The sequence below is a fragment of the Camellia sinensis genome, unplaced genomic scaffold (genome assembly GCF_055761805.1).
Source record: "Camellia sinensis isolate YWXY unplaced genomic scaffold, ASM5576180v1 Unanchor1, whole genome shotgun sequence".
NCBI classification, from domain to species: Eukaryota; Viridiplantae; Streptophyta; class Magnoliopsida; order Ericales; family Theaceae; genus Camellia; species Camellia sinensis.
In genome coordinates this window covers 16,107,230-16,127,578 of record NW_028128987.1, presented here as the reverse complement: position 1 = coordinate 16,127,578, position 20,349 = coordinate 16,107,230, and the positions used below count along the sequence as shown (strand labels likewise).

General features: G+C 37.9%; 1 protein-coding gene and 1 pseudogene across 2 annotated transcripts; both read left to right on the top strand.

Moving 5' to 3' along the window:
* The first annotated feature begins 12,693 nt into the window (after window positions 1-12,693).
* LOC114258932 (homeobox-leucine zipper protein ATHB-13-like) lies at window positions 12,694-17,694 on the top strand (annotated as a pseudogene). The gene is made up of 7 exons (XR_014357552.1): window positions 12,694-13,413; window positions 13,575-13,662; window positions 13,751-14,029; window positions 14,281-14,339; window positions 14,547-14,929; window positions 16,017-16,700; window positions 17,568-17,694. The product of XR_014357552.1 is annotated as a homeobox-leucine zipper protein ATHB-13-like (transcript).
* Window positions 16,588-19,924, top strand: LOC114258933 (thymidine kinase a-like). The gene is made up of 4 exons (XM_082910632.1): window positions 16,588-16,700; window positions 16,982-17,126; window positions 17,568-17,689; window positions 19,801-19,924. The coding sequence occupies exons 1-4, from the start codon at window positions 16,588-16,590 to the stop codon at window positions 19,922-19,924; spliced, it is 504 nt and encodes a 167-aa protein (XP_082766758.1).
* The last annotated feature ends 425 nt before the right edge of the window (window positions 19,925-20,349 follow it).

Sequence of the window (20,349 nt, the reverse complement as noted above, 5' to 3'; positions counted from 1 at the left end):
CTCAACGTTGCATCAACTACTACGATTCCCAACAGAGCATGGGATTGAAGGAGTCAGAGGAGATCAACTGCAAGCAAAAAATTGCTCCATGACAGCAATGAAGTCCACCTGTAGTATACAGGAGCCAAGGAAAGCAGAAGTCGAAGATGAGGACATGGAGGTCCTAGAAGACGTCGGGAAAGAACCAGCCGAAAAGTGCGAAGAGGCACTAAAAAAAATTTTCGTCCAAAAGGGCGACGAAGAGCGCTTCTTTCTTCTCGGCTCAGGCTTAGCTAGAGAAGAAGAAAGAGAACTGGAAGATTTTTTGAGGGCAAACATAGAGGTGTTCGCCTGGACACCTTACGAAATGCCTGGCATTGACCCCGAGGTCACTTGCCACAGACTGAACGTCGACAGATCGGCAAAACCTATGATTCAACGAGCCAGAAGACCGACGTTGATGCATGTCGAAGCAGTAGAAGAAGAGATAGACAGAATCCTGGAGGCCAGGGCCATCCGAGAAGTTCAGTACCCAACATGGCTGTCCAACACAGTAGTAGTAAAAAAGAAGAATGGAAAATGAAGGGTTTGTGTAGACTTTACCAGCCTCAACAAAGCCTGCCCCAAAGACAGCTTTCCTCTGCCCAAGATCGACCAACTGGTAGATGCTACTTCAGGACATGAAAGAATGAGTTTTCTAGATGCATACAGAGGGTACCACCAGATTGCCATGTACCCTCTAGACGAGGAGAAGACCGCGTTCATCACCCCTAAAGGCCTGTACTGTTACAAGGTAATGCCTTTTGGGTTGAAAAACGCAGGAGCAACCTATCAGAGGTTAGTGACAAAGATGTTTAAGCACCTGATTGGCAAAACAGTAGAAGTCTACATCGACGATATGGTCGTGAAGACCAAGGAATCAAAGGGCCATCTTGCCGACCTAAAAGAGGTCTTCGACATACTCAAAAGATATCGGCTCTGACTCAACGCCTCGAAGTGCGCCTTTGGAGTTGGATCAGGTAAATTTTTGGGGTATCTAGTAACAAGAAAAGGCATTGAGGCCAGCCCAGACCAAATCAAGGCCATCCTAGAACTACAGAGCCCGACATCGGCAAAGCAAGTTCAAATGCTTACTGGAAGGGCCGCAGCCCTAAACAGATTCATCAGCAGAAGCTCAGATAAGTGCAGACCCTTCTTCAACCTGGTGAAAAAAGCCACAGACTTCCTATGGACAGAAGAATGTGAAGCCGCCTTAACTGACCTAAAAAAGTACTTGACCACAACTCCGGTTCTTTCCAACCCAGTACCAGGGGAGGAACTGTTTTTGTACTTAGCAGTCTCAGAACACGCAATCAGTGCAGTACTAATCCGAGAGGAAAAAGGGGAGCAAAAGGCTGTTTACTACGTAAGTAAAACTTTGGCCGACGCAGAAACAAGATACCTACCACTGGAAAAATTAATGCTGGCCTTAGTAATGGCTTCAAAGAAGTTGAACCATTACTTTCAGGCACACAAGATTGTGGTCCTAACAGAGCACCCACTGAAATCCTTGTTGCAACAAGGAGACTTAACAGGAAGGATAGCAAGATAGACTGTAACCCTGGGCCCGTTTGACTTGGAGTTCAGGCCGAGAACAGCAATAAAGGGTCAAGTTTTGGCCGACTTCGTCGCAGAACTCACACCTGAAACCATCACACGTCAGGCTCCGTCGAGCCAAGATGAGCATTGTCCCAACAAGCAAAAAGAGTCCCAGCCAAAAACAAAAAAGCAAGAGAAGGAAAAGCTCAGACCCTGCAGCATCTACATCGGCGATTCATTCAGACTATTCGTCGATGGAAGTTCAAACCGCCAGGGAGCAGGGGCAGGAGTACTGTTGATATCTCCAGATGGAGAAATAGTAGAACAGTCTATCCGTTTGGGGTTCAAAGCCTCAAACAATGAGGCAGAATATGAAGCATTAATTGCAGGGCTAAAGCTAGCAGCAGTAGCAGAAGCAGATGAGGTAATTATTTTTTGTGATTCACAACTCATTGTTAACCAGTCAACAGGAGAATTTGCAGCCAGGGACGAAAGAATGTCGGCATATGCAAAGAAAGTCATCAGATTGGCAGCACTATTTCAGAACTGCAGATTACTCCAAGTTAGCCGAGATGACAACACCCACGCCGACGCGTTGGCTAACCTAGCCAGTTCAATTCAAACTGGAAAAACAAGGACAATTATGATCGACTACATGTCGGCCTCGAGCATAGATAAACAGAGCACCGAACAAGAAGCATTGTGCGTAGACTTGGGACCAAGCTGGATGGATGCAATCATTGCATTCATAAAAGAGGGGAAGCTGCCAGAAGACCATAAGGAAGCACATAAAATCAGACTGAAGTCGGTTAGATTCAATCTAACAGCAGAAGGCCATCTCTACAGGAGGTCCTTCACTGGGCCGCTTTTAAGGTGCGTACACTCTTTACAGGTTGAAGATTTTCTTTACGAAATTCATGAAGGAATTTGTGGAAGCCATGCTGGGGGCAGATCATTAGCCCACAGGACCATTACCCAGGGGTATTGGTGGCCATACATGCAAAAGGATGCCGAAGCCTATGTGAAGAAGTGCGAACAATGCCAAAGGTTTGCACCTTTGATACATCAGCCAGCTGCCGACCTGAACCCAGTATCCAGCCCTTGGCCGTTTGCCCAATAGGGCATGGACCTGATTGGACAACTTCCCCAGGCAACTGGGCAGAGAAAATACTTGCTGGTAGCAACAGACTACTTTACAAAATGGATAGAGGCAGAACCTCTTGCCAAAATCCGAGATGTGGACGTCAAGAATTTTATATGGAAAAACATTATCACCAGATTTGGGATTCCAAGAGCAATAGTTGCCGACAACGGAACACAGTTTGATAGCAAACTCATCAAGAACTTTTGTGCAAAATTCAAAATAAAGAATTATTTCTCAACACCAAGTTTTCTTCAAAGCAATGGGCAAGCAGAAGCATCCAACAAAGTAATTCTGGATGGAATAAAGAAGAGGCTGCAGGCAGCAAAAGGAAAGTGGGTAGACGAGTTGCCCAACGTACTTTGGGCATATCGGACTACGCCAAGAAGATCAACAGGAGAATCCCCCTTTGCCATGGCTTATGGCACAGAAGCAGTCATCCCATTGGAGATCGGCATCCCAGGGATCAGAACCCAGGGAGTAGAGAATGGCACCAATGACGTACTCTTAGCCCGAGATCTGGATTTGTTGGAAGAACGAAGAGAGAAAGCTGCAATTCAGCTTGCAGTATACCAGCAACAGCTTGCCAGAGCTTACAACAAGAAGGTCAATCCAAGAGATTTTCAAGTCGGCGACCTAGTCCTGAGAAAAGTCGTCGGGAACAAGAAGGATCCCAGGGAAGGCAAGCTTGGCCCAAACTGGGAAGGACCCTACAGAATTACTTCAGTATTAGGCAATGGAGCTTATCAGCTTGAGGACAATGAGGGCAAAGCATTGCCCATACCTTGGAATACTTGTAACTTGAAATTTTTCTATCATTAGATGTACATCATTTTTTGGCCGATATCATCAATAAAGACTTTTCAGAATTCTTTCAACACATATGATTGATAAAGTTATACATTGATGTTTATTGAAGACATAATTAATGTGAACCCAAGTCAAACTCAGGTTCACATTGGGGGCAAAGAAAAGGCCGAGATTATTCCTTAATTCATTGGTCGAAATTTGTAGCAATTTACAAGTTGGAATTAAGCTGATTCCTTATCTTCACTTGTTGAAATTTGTAGCAATTTACAAGTTGGAATTAAGCTGATTCCTTATCTTCACTTGTTGAAATTTGTAGCAATTTACAAATTGAAGTTAAGCCGAAATTATTCCTTAATTCACTTGTTGAAATTTGTAGCAATTTACAAGTTGGAATTAAGCTGATTCCTTATCTTCACTTGTTGAAATTTGTAGCAATTTACAAGTTGAAGTTAAGCCGAGATTATTCCTTAATTCACTTGTTGAAATTTATAGCAATTTACAAGTTAAGTTGATTCCTTATCTTCACTTGTTGAAATTTGTAGCAATTTACAAGTTGAAGTTAAGCCGAAATTATTCCTTAATTCACTTGTTGAAATTTGTAGCAATTTACAAGTTGGAATTAAACTGATTCCTTATCTTCACTTGTTGAAATTTGTAGCAATTTACAAGTTGGAAATAAGCTGATTCCTTATCTTCACTTGTTGAAATTTGTAGCAAGTTGAAGTTAAGCCGAGGTTATTACTTAAGTACTCATAGCAATATATGTGTTGCTTAAGCCTAAGGAAGATGCTTAACACTTGTTGAAATTTGTAGCAATTTACAAGTTTATGTTAAGCCGACATATGATCACCCGCTGAGGTATACAGAAATTTACAGGTTGAAGTAAAGGCTAAGTATATTGTTTAAACACTTGTTGAAATTTGTAGCAATTTACAAGTAGGTTAGACGGAGATCGCTGTTTAATACTTGTTGAAACTTGAAGAAGAAACTTGCAAAGTTTACATTAAGTAGTATATGTTTATACTTGTTAAAATTTAAGGTTTGCAGGTCGGTATCTTGCCGAAGTAAAAGTTTTGTAGTCAAACCCGAGGTATGTAACCCCGAGAAGATTGCACAAAGGAAGCAAAATGAAAAAGCATGCAAAAATTTCTAAGTATAGAACTATGCAGAAGCAATCAACAGAACATCACAAGATTAAAAACATCCATAGAAAGGACAGTTACAGATACATATTGGAAAAGCTACGTCGGCCATAAAAAAGAGTTTTGCATTGTCCAGAAATTAAAAGAGAGTACAAAGCGCAAAGTACAGAAAAAGAAGGAAAAAAGTACAAAAGACATTTTTAATCAAGACTCTTCAGTATTAGCAGCTGCAGGGACTGGGACCTCGGACGATTCTGGTGGAACGTCCTCGGCAACCTTTTCTGCTTCTATCTCAGCATCAATCTCAGCCAGCGTATTGTCCAGATTTCTTTCAGCCAAAAGAAGGTCGGATGATAATTGCCCGATGGCAATTTCCTTGGGTGCCTCCTTAACCTCATCACCCTCCTCATCCAAGGTTAAATCCATCACTTGCTCAGCAGGAGGAGGGGACTTAGCTTCAGGAGCATCCTTGGGTTTCCTCACCAAGGCCTCATCATCATTTTTCCCTTCATCCTCATCCTCGGCATCAGCCTCAGTCTCTGATTCGTCCTCAACCTGACTTGGAGGAGGAAATGGTAAAGGAATGACATCGGCATTACGAAAGGGCGAGTCAACAGGGAGATCAAGTTTTTTTTTATCAGGGACATCCAACCAAGGGAAAATCCCCTGTTGCATGCCTGCCTGACTTGAAGTTTATGATCCTCTGTGACGTCGGCCATACCCTGGGCATAGGCCTTTTCATCAGCCTCTTTGACTTCGGCCTCCTTGGTGGCCAGAGCCTGCTGGAGCTCCTTCTTAGCCTGGGCCTTTTTCGCTTCGGCCTCCTTCTTCTCAGCTTCAGCTACTTTTCGGATAGCCTCAGCAGACTCCACTTTCTCTTCAGCCATCTGCTGGGCCCTAGTCGCAACCTCGGCCTGGTCCTCCAGTTTTTTCATCTTTAATTCAAGAGATTTGATCTCCTTCTTCATGGAAGATGCTTCCCTCTTCATATCAACCAATCTTTGCCGATTTTCAAAAGATTGCATTGAAAATGAATGGGTGTGCTGAATGGCCTAAAGAAAAACAGAAGTGTTAGAAAATATTCTCAGTAAGAAATAGAAGGAAGAATCACAAGTGCAAACAGGAACACTTACTTGAACGGAGTGTTGGAGCATAAGAGCATAATTCTCATACTCACTAAGCTTAGCATTTCGGTTCAAATCCTTCGAAAGGAGAAGAGCAGTGCTGAGGGCGACACCAACGTTAATATCGTCGGCACTCTCACTGGCCATAATAGGCCTATCCTCCAGAGTTAGTTCAGGGGCCCATGGAACGTCGGGCTTCTTCGACGCCGAGGTCGTCGCAAACGATGACCTTGGCCTCTTTGATTGTGTGGAACCCGAGGGTTGGGTCTCAGCAGATCTTTTTGTGGAAGCAGAGGTAATCTTTTTGCTCTCAGCCAGTCGAGAGATAGGCAAAACATCCTCCGCCTCGGCATCAGTGGCCTTGGCTTTGGGCTGAGCTTTTTTTACTCTCTTCGGCTTTGGTGGGGGCATCGCATGCGATGGTACAGCATCAGCGTTGGTTGGAAGGTCGGCAAGAAGATCTTGAACGACAGGCCTTGGACGAACCATCTCGGCAGTCTTTACAAGTCTTCGTCGACGTTTGCGTTCTGGAATTGGTATTAAGTAGGGGGCCGAAATGGATGGAAGATCGGCTGGATTAGAGGTGGATCCTTGATCTGTTCGGGATGAAGACGCGGTTACAGTTGTGGCAGTTGGTGGGGAAAAACTCTTTTTCTTCTTTTTTGGGACGTCAGGTAATGTGGATTTATATGTCGGAATGAAGTTCAACAACATGGGAGCCTTGCGCTTGTGTATAGGAAGACCAAGAAGCTTCTTTAAGTCTTTTCCAGGGAAGAAGGATTGACGGAAGTTCTTTGGTGGCTGATGAAGATCTGCAGGACAAGCAAACAGACATTAGAAACAGACAAAATTTTAAAGACTTAAATAAAAACAACTAAGTGTTGGCACTGGGCTCTTACCCTTGCCCTCTTTAACTGATCGAGGAAGAGGGTAAAGATGGACATCTTCGTCTGGGCCAAATTCCCAATTTCCCGAAGCGATAACAAAGTCATCCCCAGCCCCCTTGTTGGAGTCTGGGAAGTCGGCAACAATTTTGAACTCGGTAGACCTCGGCTTAAGGTAATAAACAAAGCCCCTTTCCTTCAGGTTGAGGGGACACATTGTATAACAGTACTGAAGGTCGGCCAGGGTGATCCTAAGATTCTCCTGCCTAGCTAAAGCTATAATACCGTTAATCACCCTATAGGAGTTGATGGTAAGTTGCATGGGGTTCAGCTTGTAGAAATAAAGAACTTCACAAAACAAGGGATCAAGTGGAAGCCGAAGTCCACATTCAGTAAAGGCAACTATAGGAAAGGGCATCGTATGGTCTGTGGGCATGATGGTATCACCGTCCCCAGCTAGCTTAAGGTGAACATCGGCTGGGATAGAGAATTCCTGCCTAAAGTATTCAAGTTTTGTTGGGGTATTTACCCTATGCCTCCACATACCCATTACGTCGGCCTAAACAAAAAGGAGTGTGTTTCAGAAGATGGGCGTTTTAGAAGGATTGCAAAGACCTTGCCAAAGGCCTAGGAAAGGACTGATAAGGCTTGTTTCGGTTTTTCCTAAAATTTGAAGGTTCTACACACAAATCCCAAGCCTAAGAACTATAAAGATCAAGATCGAAGGCACAGATCTGGGACAGATACAAAAAAGAGAAAACAAAGACGAAGTTTCAGATTCAAGAACAAAGATGGACTATCAGAAACACGAAGAATACAAAGGGATAAAGGTCAAGAATTATGGCAAGAAAAATGTTGAAACAGTGCAAATGTTCAAAATATGAGAGAAATCGAGCAACAAAGCAGTAAAGGTAAAAACACATAAAAAATTGGGAGTAAAGGAAACAGGGCCTTACCAGAACAAATGAAGTCGGAAAGAATGACGCCGAGAAATAGTAACGATTGCAGGCACAACGAAACGGAGGAAACTTTGCTAAGGTGAAGGGACAAAAAATCGCAGAACTTCGAGTTAGAACAATGGCAGATTCGAAAGAGCTTTTGCAGAGAGAAAGAGCAAGAAATCAGAATGAAAAAGTGAAGAAAGAAAGAGGCAAGGAAAAGTTTTGTCAAAAACGTGAAACGGCGGCAAAAATAGGGCATTTATTACGCCTAGAGCAACGCACGCGTCAGACGGTGCAGACAAATGATAGACGGCTTTCAGGCGCGTCACAGACACGCTCCAATGAAGACAATACACGTAAAAAGAACGGTTAGATATGCATGAAAGCTCATGCGCGTGGGAGAGTACGTTCAAAACCTTGTTCTCCGAAGAGAATACATCGGCTGGAAGTGGATTATCTCGGCTAAACGGTTTTTTAAGCCATTACTCAGAAAAGAAACGTCGAAATATCGATATAGGTTCCATCACCTCAGAATGCCGAGGTAATAGAACCTAGGGGGCAGTTGTGGGGATATATTTTCTGAATACCAACACGTGGCATGGTGACGCCGACGTGTCAGCCGAGGTGCCACGTGTCCTGGTCGTGACGCCGAGATGATCTCGACGAGGCCGAGGTTAACTCTGAAGATATCGGAATCCGAGATAAGCGAATAATGGACAAGAGTCCTAAGACGAAGAGGGGACTTAACCAAGATAAGGATAAAGCTCTTAGGGAGTTTGTCTTTATCTCTTAAAGAGTCCAAAGTAAGCACTAAATTGGAGTTCATAGAAGTCATACTTCTAGTAGGACTTGGATTGAATATATTATAAAAGAGAGGCACCCCCGTGGGTCTAAGGTATGCAATTTATGTTTTGAATATTAAGTTTTGCACTTGATTATCTTTGAGAGATATACTGACTTGATCGTCGGAGTGCCCCCGGGTGGAAGAACCACCGCCGGAGCCTTTTCTTTCTGTCACAGGTTGCTGAAGCCATCTATTCTGCCTGTGCTCTCCAGCTGGTTACTAAGTAGGCAGTGTGGTCAGATTATTTTTTTATTTTATATATAAAATTTATATTTTTAGATTCTACTTCTCGAGATATATTAAATAAGACCAATATTGAATATAAAAATAAAGAGTAAATTAAAATTATACTTTCTAAGATTTGTTTAAAATACATATTGCCTTTTGTGATTCTAAAAATTACAAATACTCAATTGTCATAATTTTTTATTTATATAATTAATAGAAAAAATAAAATTCCTAACTATTCTCCTATAATATAATAAAATTATCTAAGTTGTTAATTGAAATATAATTCTAATCTCATTAAACACTGTTAATTGACTTGATAATTTTTTGATAAAATGAGTTATTTGTTATGTGATTAGATATTTGAAAGGGCGAAATGTAATTTTTATAACCACAGGGGCTGTATTTTAAGCAAACATTAGGAGATGTATTTGTATTTTACTCAAAAATAAAAGAATAACTGCTTGTAGAAACAACTGTATAGAACATTACTTTGCGAAACTACAAAAATTTCTCAATTTTAAAACTAGAAAAAGCCTAAAAAAAATTCAGTTCGCAAACTAAGAAATTCTCAAATTGGTACAACTAAAAAATTAATATTTTATTTTTACAAAATTGTATATTCAATATTGATCTTATTTTGATAAATCTCATTTGTAGATTTCAAATATATAATTTTTATTAAAAATGATTGCATATAATAAAAGTTATGAAATTTTAAAATTTTTAAATAACAAAAATAAAAGTAAATGATTGTTGACACCACATTTAAATCATCTAGTGCGGAGGCGACACATAGCAAGCAAAGGGTATTCAAATACTGAAGAGTCTCACCTTCGAAGGTGCCCACATGAGCTACGAATGTAAATCTTCAACCGACAAGTATGATAAGCGGCATATGGGAGAGATGTGGAGAATGAGTTACTAGAAAGCAGTTGTTAGTAGTTAAACACGCACAAAGAAATAAGTATGACCCTAAAAAGTAACGAGAATGAAGGAGATCATGGTGAAAGAAAACGGCCTAACTGCTCCAAAGGCGCTAAGAGAAGGCTATATATAGATATAAGCAATGACGGAAGAGACCCCGACCAAATTCAGACACTACGTCTTGGTCAATTTCATTTGTCTTTAAATTTCTACACTTTACGCATTACACTTACGTTTCGTAGGAGTAGATTAGTCTTATAATTTCAAAAACTGGCTGGTTTAAAAGCTTCGAAGTTATCCTTACTAAAGTTAACATTTTGTAATTTTTTATTCAGTTAATCAGTTGTAATTCTACCTAGTCTCTCCCTCCCATTCTGTTATGAATTTGAGTTAAAAATTTTGATTCATTTTTTCAACATAACACAATAAAGTCATTTTCATTGAAGTTAAGAGAACTTTAACACAATCGCTTGATAAAAATTAATATTTATTATCTATAAGAACTTTTTAAATCTTTATTGGCATGCTTAAATTACATTCCTCACATTTGAAGGGTCAAAATAGCTAACAATGTTACATCAATATCTTGAAGTGTACTCACTTCAATTAAGAGAAGTTATTTAGTGCTCCTAGGAAATACCCCAATATCGCCACAAATGAGATGTGACTGGTGGAATGGGGCTCATGATTTTGTGTTGAGAGATGGAGACATGGTGTTTAATCATTGGGGGATAATATTATCATGCAGTGCACCTGCATCACTTAATAATTTTTCTTTGAGCTAGGCGCACTTATGTGTGGTAATTTTTGAAAAAAAATAAAATAAAAACTAACAAGACCTTCAAATAAAGTAGGACCTATGCAAACAACTGTAAAATAGGACATCTAAAAAATCCGTAGGTCATATTTGTCTTCTAAAGTTTTTAGACACAAGCTTGCAAAATGAGTTAAATTACTTAAATTTCATTTGTGTTTATCGAGTTAAAAATCTATTTGAAATTAATTTATAATGTAAGTAAATTAACTTTAAATATATTTTAAAAGTCGATTTGTTTCGAAACTAAATGATATTACTTGACTCAATAAATTTATATGTATTATAAAAAATTAAATTATTAGAGTTTGACTCAAATAAAGTTGGTTTACAATTCACTCAAAGAAAAGAAAAAATTCACCTTTAAATATATTTTAAAATTCATTAAAATTTAAAATTAAATTTATGTAATTTACTATTCAATTTGACTTCGTTTATAGCTTTATTTAAACACCATGACTATTAATACAATATATATATATATATAAATATATATCTATTTATCTATCTATCTATCTATCTTCTATATGCATCTATCTATCTATTATTAGTATTTATGAAAAAAAAATTGTCTCATTTAGATGCCGTTGATAGTTTACAGCGTTACTGGCCAATCATCACACTTATCTCCCTTTTGGAAACAAAATTGAGTTGTGACAAAAAAAGTCTCTTAACTCAAATAATAACATTTTGTCAATCATAACAATTAAAAAAATACTAATAAGAATAACAAAATGTGACCACAACATAACAAACAAACATTCAAGTACTAAAACAAGTAACCTATCTAAAAAAAAATAAAAAATAAAAAAATTGTTAAAACAAGTAATCAGATGGACAAAAACAAAAAAAACAAACATTATATAGTTGATTAAATTAGAAAAATTAGTAATCAAATGGAATCACAAGAATAAGATAAACATCTATATAATAAGGCAAGAGATTTTTTGAAAATGTATAGAAATGTCTCATAGATACATTTAATTTGGACGGCTGAGATCAATCTTCAGTATATGTCAATGGCTTTGAATTATTTATTTCCCGCCCAAACACTTCTCTTCCTTAACCTTCTCACCTACCCGCGTCTCTCTCTCCCTCTCTACTCTCACCCACGTCTCTTCCTTCATTCTTTATCTCTCTCTCCCTCTCTGTTTATTCTTCGACAGAACCCTCTCGACCACTGCCATCGCGACCACCTCTCTTCTCCCTCGTAGGACCCTGTCTGTTTCTCCTTCTTCAACAGATCCCTCGACCACCGCCAGCACGACAGCCTCTTCCTCATCCCCCTTTATCACTTCAGTCCTCTCCTCCTCGCAACAGATCTCACCGAAACCCTCTTTGCCTCTTTGCTATCGATGCTTGGCAAGGTACGATTTTTGTTTGTTTTGATTTCGATTTTTCTGAATTTGGAGGCAAAGAGGGTTACTAATAAATTGGTGTATTGTATCAGACACCGTTGTTGTTGTACGAAAAATGCGAGGTACGATTTTATCACTTGGTGTTGGTGTTTGCGTATTGTATCACTTGGCAAGGTACGATTTTATCACTTGGTGTTGGTGTATGCGTATTGTATCACAACGGTGGAGTTTTTTCTGAATTTTTTTTGGTTCATTGTAGGCGTTTAATGGAATTACAGCTGTAAAAACCCTAGGTCAGCTTTCAGTTTATATATCTATACTTTTACATATATTATATGATAGAAACATAAACATATACATATATTATATATCTATACTTTTATACTATTATATAATGCACACAACTCACTTGCTATGAACAAAACCTACTACAGTTCTTTACTTTTCCCAAAGGGCTAATTTCAAACTTTTATCACCAATTTTTGTTTATTTATTTATTTTTTTCATCCCTAAACTATCATTTTCATGTATTTAGTTCCTGAAGGTTCTAATTTCAGTTGATGTGGTCCAATTGAAAACGATTACACAAATCAGTAACTGTAGAAGCTCAATTTGATGAAATAATACAACAAAACACGCATTTTTCCTCCACCGTTGTTGTTTGTTGAGTTGAGGTTTGGAGTGAAGGACAGACCCATTGCCATTTTGAGAAGGGAGGGAGAGAGAGAGAGAGAGTTTGAGACAAAGTTGGGAGAGATTCAGAACAAGTTACACAGATTTGCTTTTCTCTTATCCCCACACCCCAATTCGCTTCTTTCCTCCCTCAGGTTAATTCCCCTCTGTGTGTGTGTGTGTGTGTATATATATATATATATATCTATGCATGCATTTTCTTTTGCATCCGTGTCGTTAGAATGACGATGCCCGTTCTGAAAAATCTAGGTGGTTATTTATGGGACTCAACATTTTTGAATTCTCCATTGCATGTGAGGCATGTGTGCATTTATAATTGAATCCAATTAAAGTCAGTCAAGTGGATCATCCAATTGTTGCTTTAATTGCTGAAAATTTAGTTAATTGTTTGTGGTTTTGACGGTTTCTGATGAATTGCTTGAGCTTTCTCTATGGGAATATTGATCTTGATTGTGATGCATAGTAACACAGTATCTCTGTAAATTCATCTACACTATGTTTGTTAAATTAGTCATCTTTCGAAGTTCACTTTTTAATCTCTATGTAGTTTTTATTTCTGATCAACATTTGATTTGTTATAAAATAAAATCTGCTGATACATATCAAATTTTATCAAACAAAATTTCTTTGTATCAATAAATTTTTTTCATATCATCTTTGGGAATTGCACAGTGTGCTTGCCACCCCACAAGGGTTGAGCCCAATTCCTATTTTGACTTGCAGATACATACCAAGATACACCTTTAGTTGGCTGGTCAAACCTATGTGGTGGGTCAGAAGTACGTGAACTTTTGTCAATTTCACATGGATTCTGACTTTTCGTGTTTGTGAACTGATAAATGAAAGTTTTGTTCTTTTCTTAACAGAGTTTCTTCATAAGGCCGCTGATCTTACACTGGTTCCATCAGCTGCCCTTGCAAAGGAGCTTGAAGCGGCTAGGGTAACAACAGGTAAATGAACATCGCCCAATAGATAACTCTCTGAAATTTCACATTGATCACATAACAGAATTTGACATTTATGCTTCTGCTTGAATTTTTATTTTATTTTTTTCAAATGTTTCTCTGAAAATAGCAGCTCATATCCATGTTAATTCTTTGTTTATTTTCAGGTAACAAGATTCGTCTCTGGAATAAGGGTGTTGATTCCGAAAGCTTCCATCCCAAATATCGCGCTCAAGAAATGCGAATAAGACTAAGGTATGGCTTTCTTTCAATCCTTAAAATTTCATTGCCATGTAATATGAGTTTCCTCCAAATGTTAATATATTGTTCTTTTTTTAATCAGCAATGGGGAGCCCAAGAGACCATTGATAGTCCATGTTGGACGACTAGGAGTTGAGAAGAGTTTGGATTTACTCAAAAGGTACTGCTCTTTTATTTCAAATGATAAGTATTTTCTGCTTTTGCAATTTAGGAAATATTACTTGCAAAATATTGACGGAATAATGCTTTTTTCATAATTATTATAAGTTGTAACCATTGACATTTGGGATGTATGATTGAACAGTGTCATAGACCAGATACCGGAGGCACGAATTGCTTTTATTGGAGATGGACCATACAGGTATTTCTCTAAGGACTTATTGGCTGTTTAGTTTTGTCAACATTGCCGGAACAATCTCTATAGAATATAGTATAAAATGATTCTTTGTATTAAAAACCACAAACCGTTGTCTAATGAAATGAATTATTTATTTTTATATTTTTGCTTACATCCAATGATACACAAATTGGGCCATGATGATCGCCTGAATTTATTTTCCAGTAAGAACCATGGGCAAAATTTATTCATGTAGAATGATTTCTTCGTGGCAGGGAGGATCTGGAAAAGCTGTTCTCCGGCATGCCTGCCGTATTCACAGGGATGTTAGGAGGTGAACCCTCAACTTTCCAATAAGGCCAAGGGGAATAAAAACACTTAACCAACTGGGGGAGGAATGAATATTGAGATTTTGAACTTCCAAAAATGTTACTCATCGATATATCAGTTGATACATATGAGCAGATAAATACTGATATGTATCCCAATACAGTTGATATATATAGGATTTGAATTTTTAAATGGTGGTGGCAATTTGCAGGTGTTGCATCACTTCTGGGGAAGAGATCTATGTCATTTTCAGCCATTGAAGTGTGTGATCATGAAACCAATGGGGTTGAAGATGACTTATCAGATGATGGGTCACAAGCTGGCGAGAAGAAGAGGAGACTGAACTTGGAACAAGTGAAAACACTTGAGAAGAACTTTAAGTTGGGAAACAAGCTTGAATCTGAGAGGAAAATGCAGCTGGCAAGGGCTCTTGGGTTGCAACCAAGACAAATAGCTATATGGTTTCAGAACAGGAGGGCTAGGTGGAAGACAAAGCAGTTAGAGAAAGACTATGATGTTCTTAAGAGACAGTTTGATGCTATCAAGGCTGATAATGATGCTCTCCAATCTCAGAACCAGAAACTTCAAGCTGAGGTATGGTTTTCGAAATTTTTGTTTTTTCGAAAACAAAAATAATGAGGAGTTCAGAAACACTCATCGTTTTTCGTTTTTGTTTGAAAACAACTGTTGAAAATTTGGAAAAGTTTTTGAAAGTGTTTTTCTAAAAGACGGGTGTTTTTAGAAATTGCCAAACAAAGTTTTCAGATCATTTTTTTTAAAACAAAATTTGAAAACAAAACCAAAGGGAATTAATTCCAAAATTATTTTGATGCTTTGGGAAGATGCATGTGTTGATAACTGTTAGATTTTAGTTTGGACAAAATTCCCCTTCTTTATTGCCAATTGAGTAAGCAACTTTTCTTTTCTTTTGTTTTTGTTTTTGTTTTTGTATTTTTTTTTTGGGTGGATTGATTAAGAAGAGGAAAAAAAAAATCAATTTGAATCACTTTAGATAGCCATAATTATGGTCGTCATTTTGGGTGTTTCTGTTTTTCAAGTTTTCAGAAACAAAAACAATGAGTAGTTCAAAAACACCAATTGTTTTCATTTTTTTGTGGAAGTAACTTTGAAAATTTAAAAAACAATTCAAATAAGATTTTTTCAAAAAACTTCAAGTTTCAAAAACAGTTGGCAAGCAAATTTTCTGAGTCAACTTCTATTTTCTGTTTTCCAAAGTAAAAGACTATACTAAACTCACCCATATAGTTGTTGATTTTCATTCCATTCTGTTGCAAACATAGAAAAGAGCATAAAGCATGCATTAATGAAATAAAATTTTATAAAATTCGCTGATGAGGCCCACTTTAAAAAAAAATTGTCTTTCATATATAGTAATGCTACAAATCCAGAAGATTGACTTTAGAAAATCACATAGAAAAAAAAAAAAAAATCAATAGTCTACATCTATTTTGAGTGTGTGTGATCTACATTCTATCAACTTTAAATTTACATCGCACACTCACTTTTAGAATAATATTCAAGATAAATTTTCATGAACCATTGCATTTTATTCCATATATATTTTATGTTCGATGCTATAATCAGTTTTTATGTATCCAAAACTTCTTGATTTTTCCTATCTAAAAAACGAACTTCCTGATTTTGAATCGAATGAATGCAGATAATAGCACTTAAAAACAGAGAGCCAACAGAATCAATAAACCTAAACAAAGAGATAGAGGGTTCAAGCAGCAACAGAAGTGAAAATAGCTCAGAGATCAAGCTAGACATCTCAACAAGGACCCCACCAGCCATGGACAGCCCTTCATCAAACCATCATCATGGCCATCCAATTATTCCAACAAGCAGCAGCTGACCCCTCTTTCCACCCTCCATCATCACCAGGCCCACTTCTGCTGCCGTGGCCCACCTCTTCCCAAACTCTTCTTCTTCATCAAGACAACCTGACCACAAGATCATTGATCATCAAAATGCTGTCAAAGAAGAAAGCTTTTCCAACATGTTTTGTGCCATTGATGATCAATCTGGGTTTTGGCCATGGTTGGAACAACAACACTTCAATTGAATTGAAACCCCCCCTTGGCTGTATTAGAATCAGCAATGCTATATATTCAGAAAAAAAGAAAGAAGAAGTAATGTTACATATAATCTCATTTGTTATCTTATTTTCTCACTTGAGACCCAATTACTGTGTTTAGAGATGAGAAAATATGATAAGAAATCTATATAATATGAGAAGAAGGTTTTTGAATTTTTGTGAGATTCACGCCATTGTTGGGCCAATGTTCGCTGGAAAAACAACAGCTCTCCTTCGTCGAGTCAAATCTGAGGGCAACAATGGCAGGTACTTTGTTGACTTTGTTAATTTCGTGAATTTGAGTTTAATTCTGATATTCTGAGAAGTAGCTAGAGATATAAGCTTTACCCAGATTTGTAAAGTTGGGGGTTCTGATTTGTAATTTAATTTTTGCAATTTATTCTCAACACTTTTATGGTGTTATGTAGTTAAGAAATTCTTAATGTTAATTAATTGTAGATGATAACAATCTGTTAAGTTTATGTTGGATGCATAAAGAATTTTATTTTATTTTAACTATTATTTTGGGGCCAACCATGTAAATGTAGAAATGTTGCAATAATAAAGTCAAGCAAGGATACGAGATATGTGGTTGACTCGGTGGTGACACATGATGGGGCAAAGTTTCCCTGTTGGGCGTTGCCGGATCTGTTGTCATTTAGGCAAAAATTTGGAGATGAGGCTTATGCCAAGGTATTTCAAACTTGAACCATTTGATTTGTGTTTTTTTTTTTTTATAATTTTTTTTTTTTGGTTCAGTCTATGGTGTCCCAGTTGTTCTATGGGCTTGGTAGCTTCATAAGTTGGATGTGTTTGATATATTGTAAGTGATATTGAACTGATGTTACTATCATCTTCATGGTTTTATGTAAGAAGAATTTGATTGTTTCTTGTGGCTTGACATTGTACAAGTTACTTTTCTAATTATTGGTGTTGGTAAACCATATGTGACCTAATTTAACTTGTAGACAAGTTTTCTTAGCTGTTTAGGCTCTCTTTTTTATTTATTTTTTAAAATGTAAAACCAAATGCTATTCATGATTAACACCATTGCAGTCCTATATTTAAGTTTGGAGTGTTTTTTTTTTTAATGCTTTTTCTATTATCTTCTAAATGCTGGTTACATGTTGGCAGCTGGATGTGATTGGCATTGATGAAGCTCAATTTTTTGGCGACCTTTATGATTTTTGCTGCAAGGTTGCTGACCATGATGGGAAAACTGTAATAGTTGCTGGGCTAGATGGGGACTACTTGAGGTTTTTCTTACAGATTAATTCATTTTTTTTTCTTTTCCTTGATGCAAATTTGTGACGGGCCTTTGTTGTGGTGTTTTTGCTTGATAATATAAATATTTTTCGTATGCCCGTGCCTAGGCATACACAAAATTCATGTTAAAGTCAATAAATTTGATAAATTACATTTTAAATCAATACTTTTAAATTTAATTATATTTTAATCTTATAATTAATTATATTATTTCTTTTAGACACGGGTATACACTAGGGTGACACATTACTTTCATGGGTGATACATTTTTTAATTTTTATGGGTGATACATTTTTAAACCTCCAAACCAACCCTGGGAACTTACCTGATTAGAAACCCATACTTTACGATAAATCAAAATTTTATACTTATCAAACTCACCATAAATTAGATTTGTACTATTTATCAGCCCATAAATCAATAGTTTGAAGGTGTTAAAATCAGAATGTGTTAAAATCTATTGCTAGATAAATTATAGTTGTTGCCAAGGATATGCGGGCGGAATGTGATCGGCTAGATGGAAAAAGCAAGCAAGAAAAGCGATAGAAAGTGTAGTCTTAAAAAAAAAAAAAAGAGGAAGCTTTGAGTGACCCACCACCAACCCGGGAAGGGGGTCCGGAAATTTCACAACTTCTGGAAAATCACAATACTGTAGTTATTATTATTTTTATTTTTAGAATCTTAATTTATTTAGCTTTTATTGTTTGTTGGACAAACTATTAAATTGAAATTCTTAAACAACATAATAATTATTTATTTGATAGTATTATATATATCAATTGGAATAATTGTTAGTTTTTATTGAAATTTTTAAACAACAAAATAATTATTTGTTTACTGGCAGTGGGAGTATTTCGGTGCTTTTTCGTGGACTGCATCACAAGAGTTCTGGGTAATTTCATTGTTATTTTATTCGAGTTCTGTAAAACGTGTGGTATGAATAAAATTGTTTTAAGTTTTTTAAAAAGAATAGTATTTCTTTATATTTTTTCAATATTTTTGTCAAAACATATTACAGACTCTATAAGTTTTAATATGATACGTATGAATTACAATTGTATTTTGATCACAACATTATTTGCACCGTGCCTCTAGGCATGGGCATATGCTAGTTATATAACAAATCAAATGGGACCACATGTGATTTGATTTTAATGCCACATGTGATTAGATTTTAATGCCACATCCCAAATTGTTAATCCCCTCCATAGATATGTTTCAATATTTCATAGTCCCAGGAGAAAATAATAAATAAATATCTTTTGCATATAATTTATATATATTTTTTGAATAGTGCGTATAATTTATATTGATATGGTCTTTTTAGTTACAAAGTTTTTATTAGTGTGTATAGTGCGTATAATTTTATAAAATTTATTAGTTTGTGTAGAGGGTCAGAAATTATGCCCCAAATTAAGTATGGATCTAAGCGTTTGAGTTATCCCTTTAAGGCGACCATGAATGACTGGAGGAGCATGAGCCAAAGCCCAGGGAAAGTGGGCCAGCAGTGGGCTGAAGCAGGTCCGACCTGCCAAGGTTCCAAATGGACTCCACAAAGGAAAATGCCTAAGTCAAGTTGCAGAGGCAACACATGCAACGGTCAAGCTGTGGAGGGAACACTTGCGACGGTCAAGTTGCTGAGGCACTTTACCTCAGCGCCGCTATTACCCAATAATGTCGGTTCAGCTGCCATCTGAAGTTGTTGAGGGAAAAAGAAAACTGAAGAAACTGAGTCACAGAGGAGACACTCGCGGCCGCGGAGGCACTTGCCTCAGCGTCGCCATTCCAAGTAACGTCGGTGCCGCTGCCATCTCTAGTAATGTCGGTACCACAGCCGTCTGAAATTGTTGATGGAAGGAGAAAACCAAAGCAACTAAGTTGCAGAGGCAGTACTTACAGCGCCCAAGTTGCGGAGACATTCTGTCGGCGCCGCCATCTTTAATATTGTCAGTCTTGCCATCTGAACTCATAGCGAAAAATGGTTACCACAGTAACTACGACCGCAACAACTAAGTTGCAGAGGGAATATCCTGCCAAGGTGATAGCAGCCTTTGAGAGAGGATTTCTTCTGCAAATAGAGGCTAATGCTTGGTGCTGATAGTAGGCCCCAAAGTTCATTTAACTTGGCACTAATAGGAAGCCCCAAGACTTACTGGTTGGAGCTGATAACAGGCCTAGAGATACCAGTTTACTGCGGCGATCCAGCAAAGATGGGAGCAGGGTAGCCCGAGCATAAGAGACTCCCTTTCCATTACCTAGGTCATGGACCTGCCTTAGTCGCACAGATAGGACTAAAAGAGCGCCCTTGGGCTTGGTACTAAGGCACAGCATGGCTGATAGCAGGCTTGGCTGTGGCCTTCGCCTTGGGAAGCTGGGGAGTTTTTGGTTAGGTGGCTAAGGGTGGAGGTTTCGCCGAGGTGAGCACAAAAACATAGCCGATAGTAGGCTAATGGAGTCTTGAGAATGCAAGTATAGCGGCAAGGTTCACCGTTGTAATTGCACTTACTAAGGCTCAAAAGGGAGTTGCAGTGCCAAATACTCCCGTCGCAACTACACTTGCTAAGGCTTAAAAAGGTAGTTGCGAAGACAAACAGATAGTACACAGTATATACAAAGGGACACGTGGCACCTTCAGCCTGGTGGCTCAAGG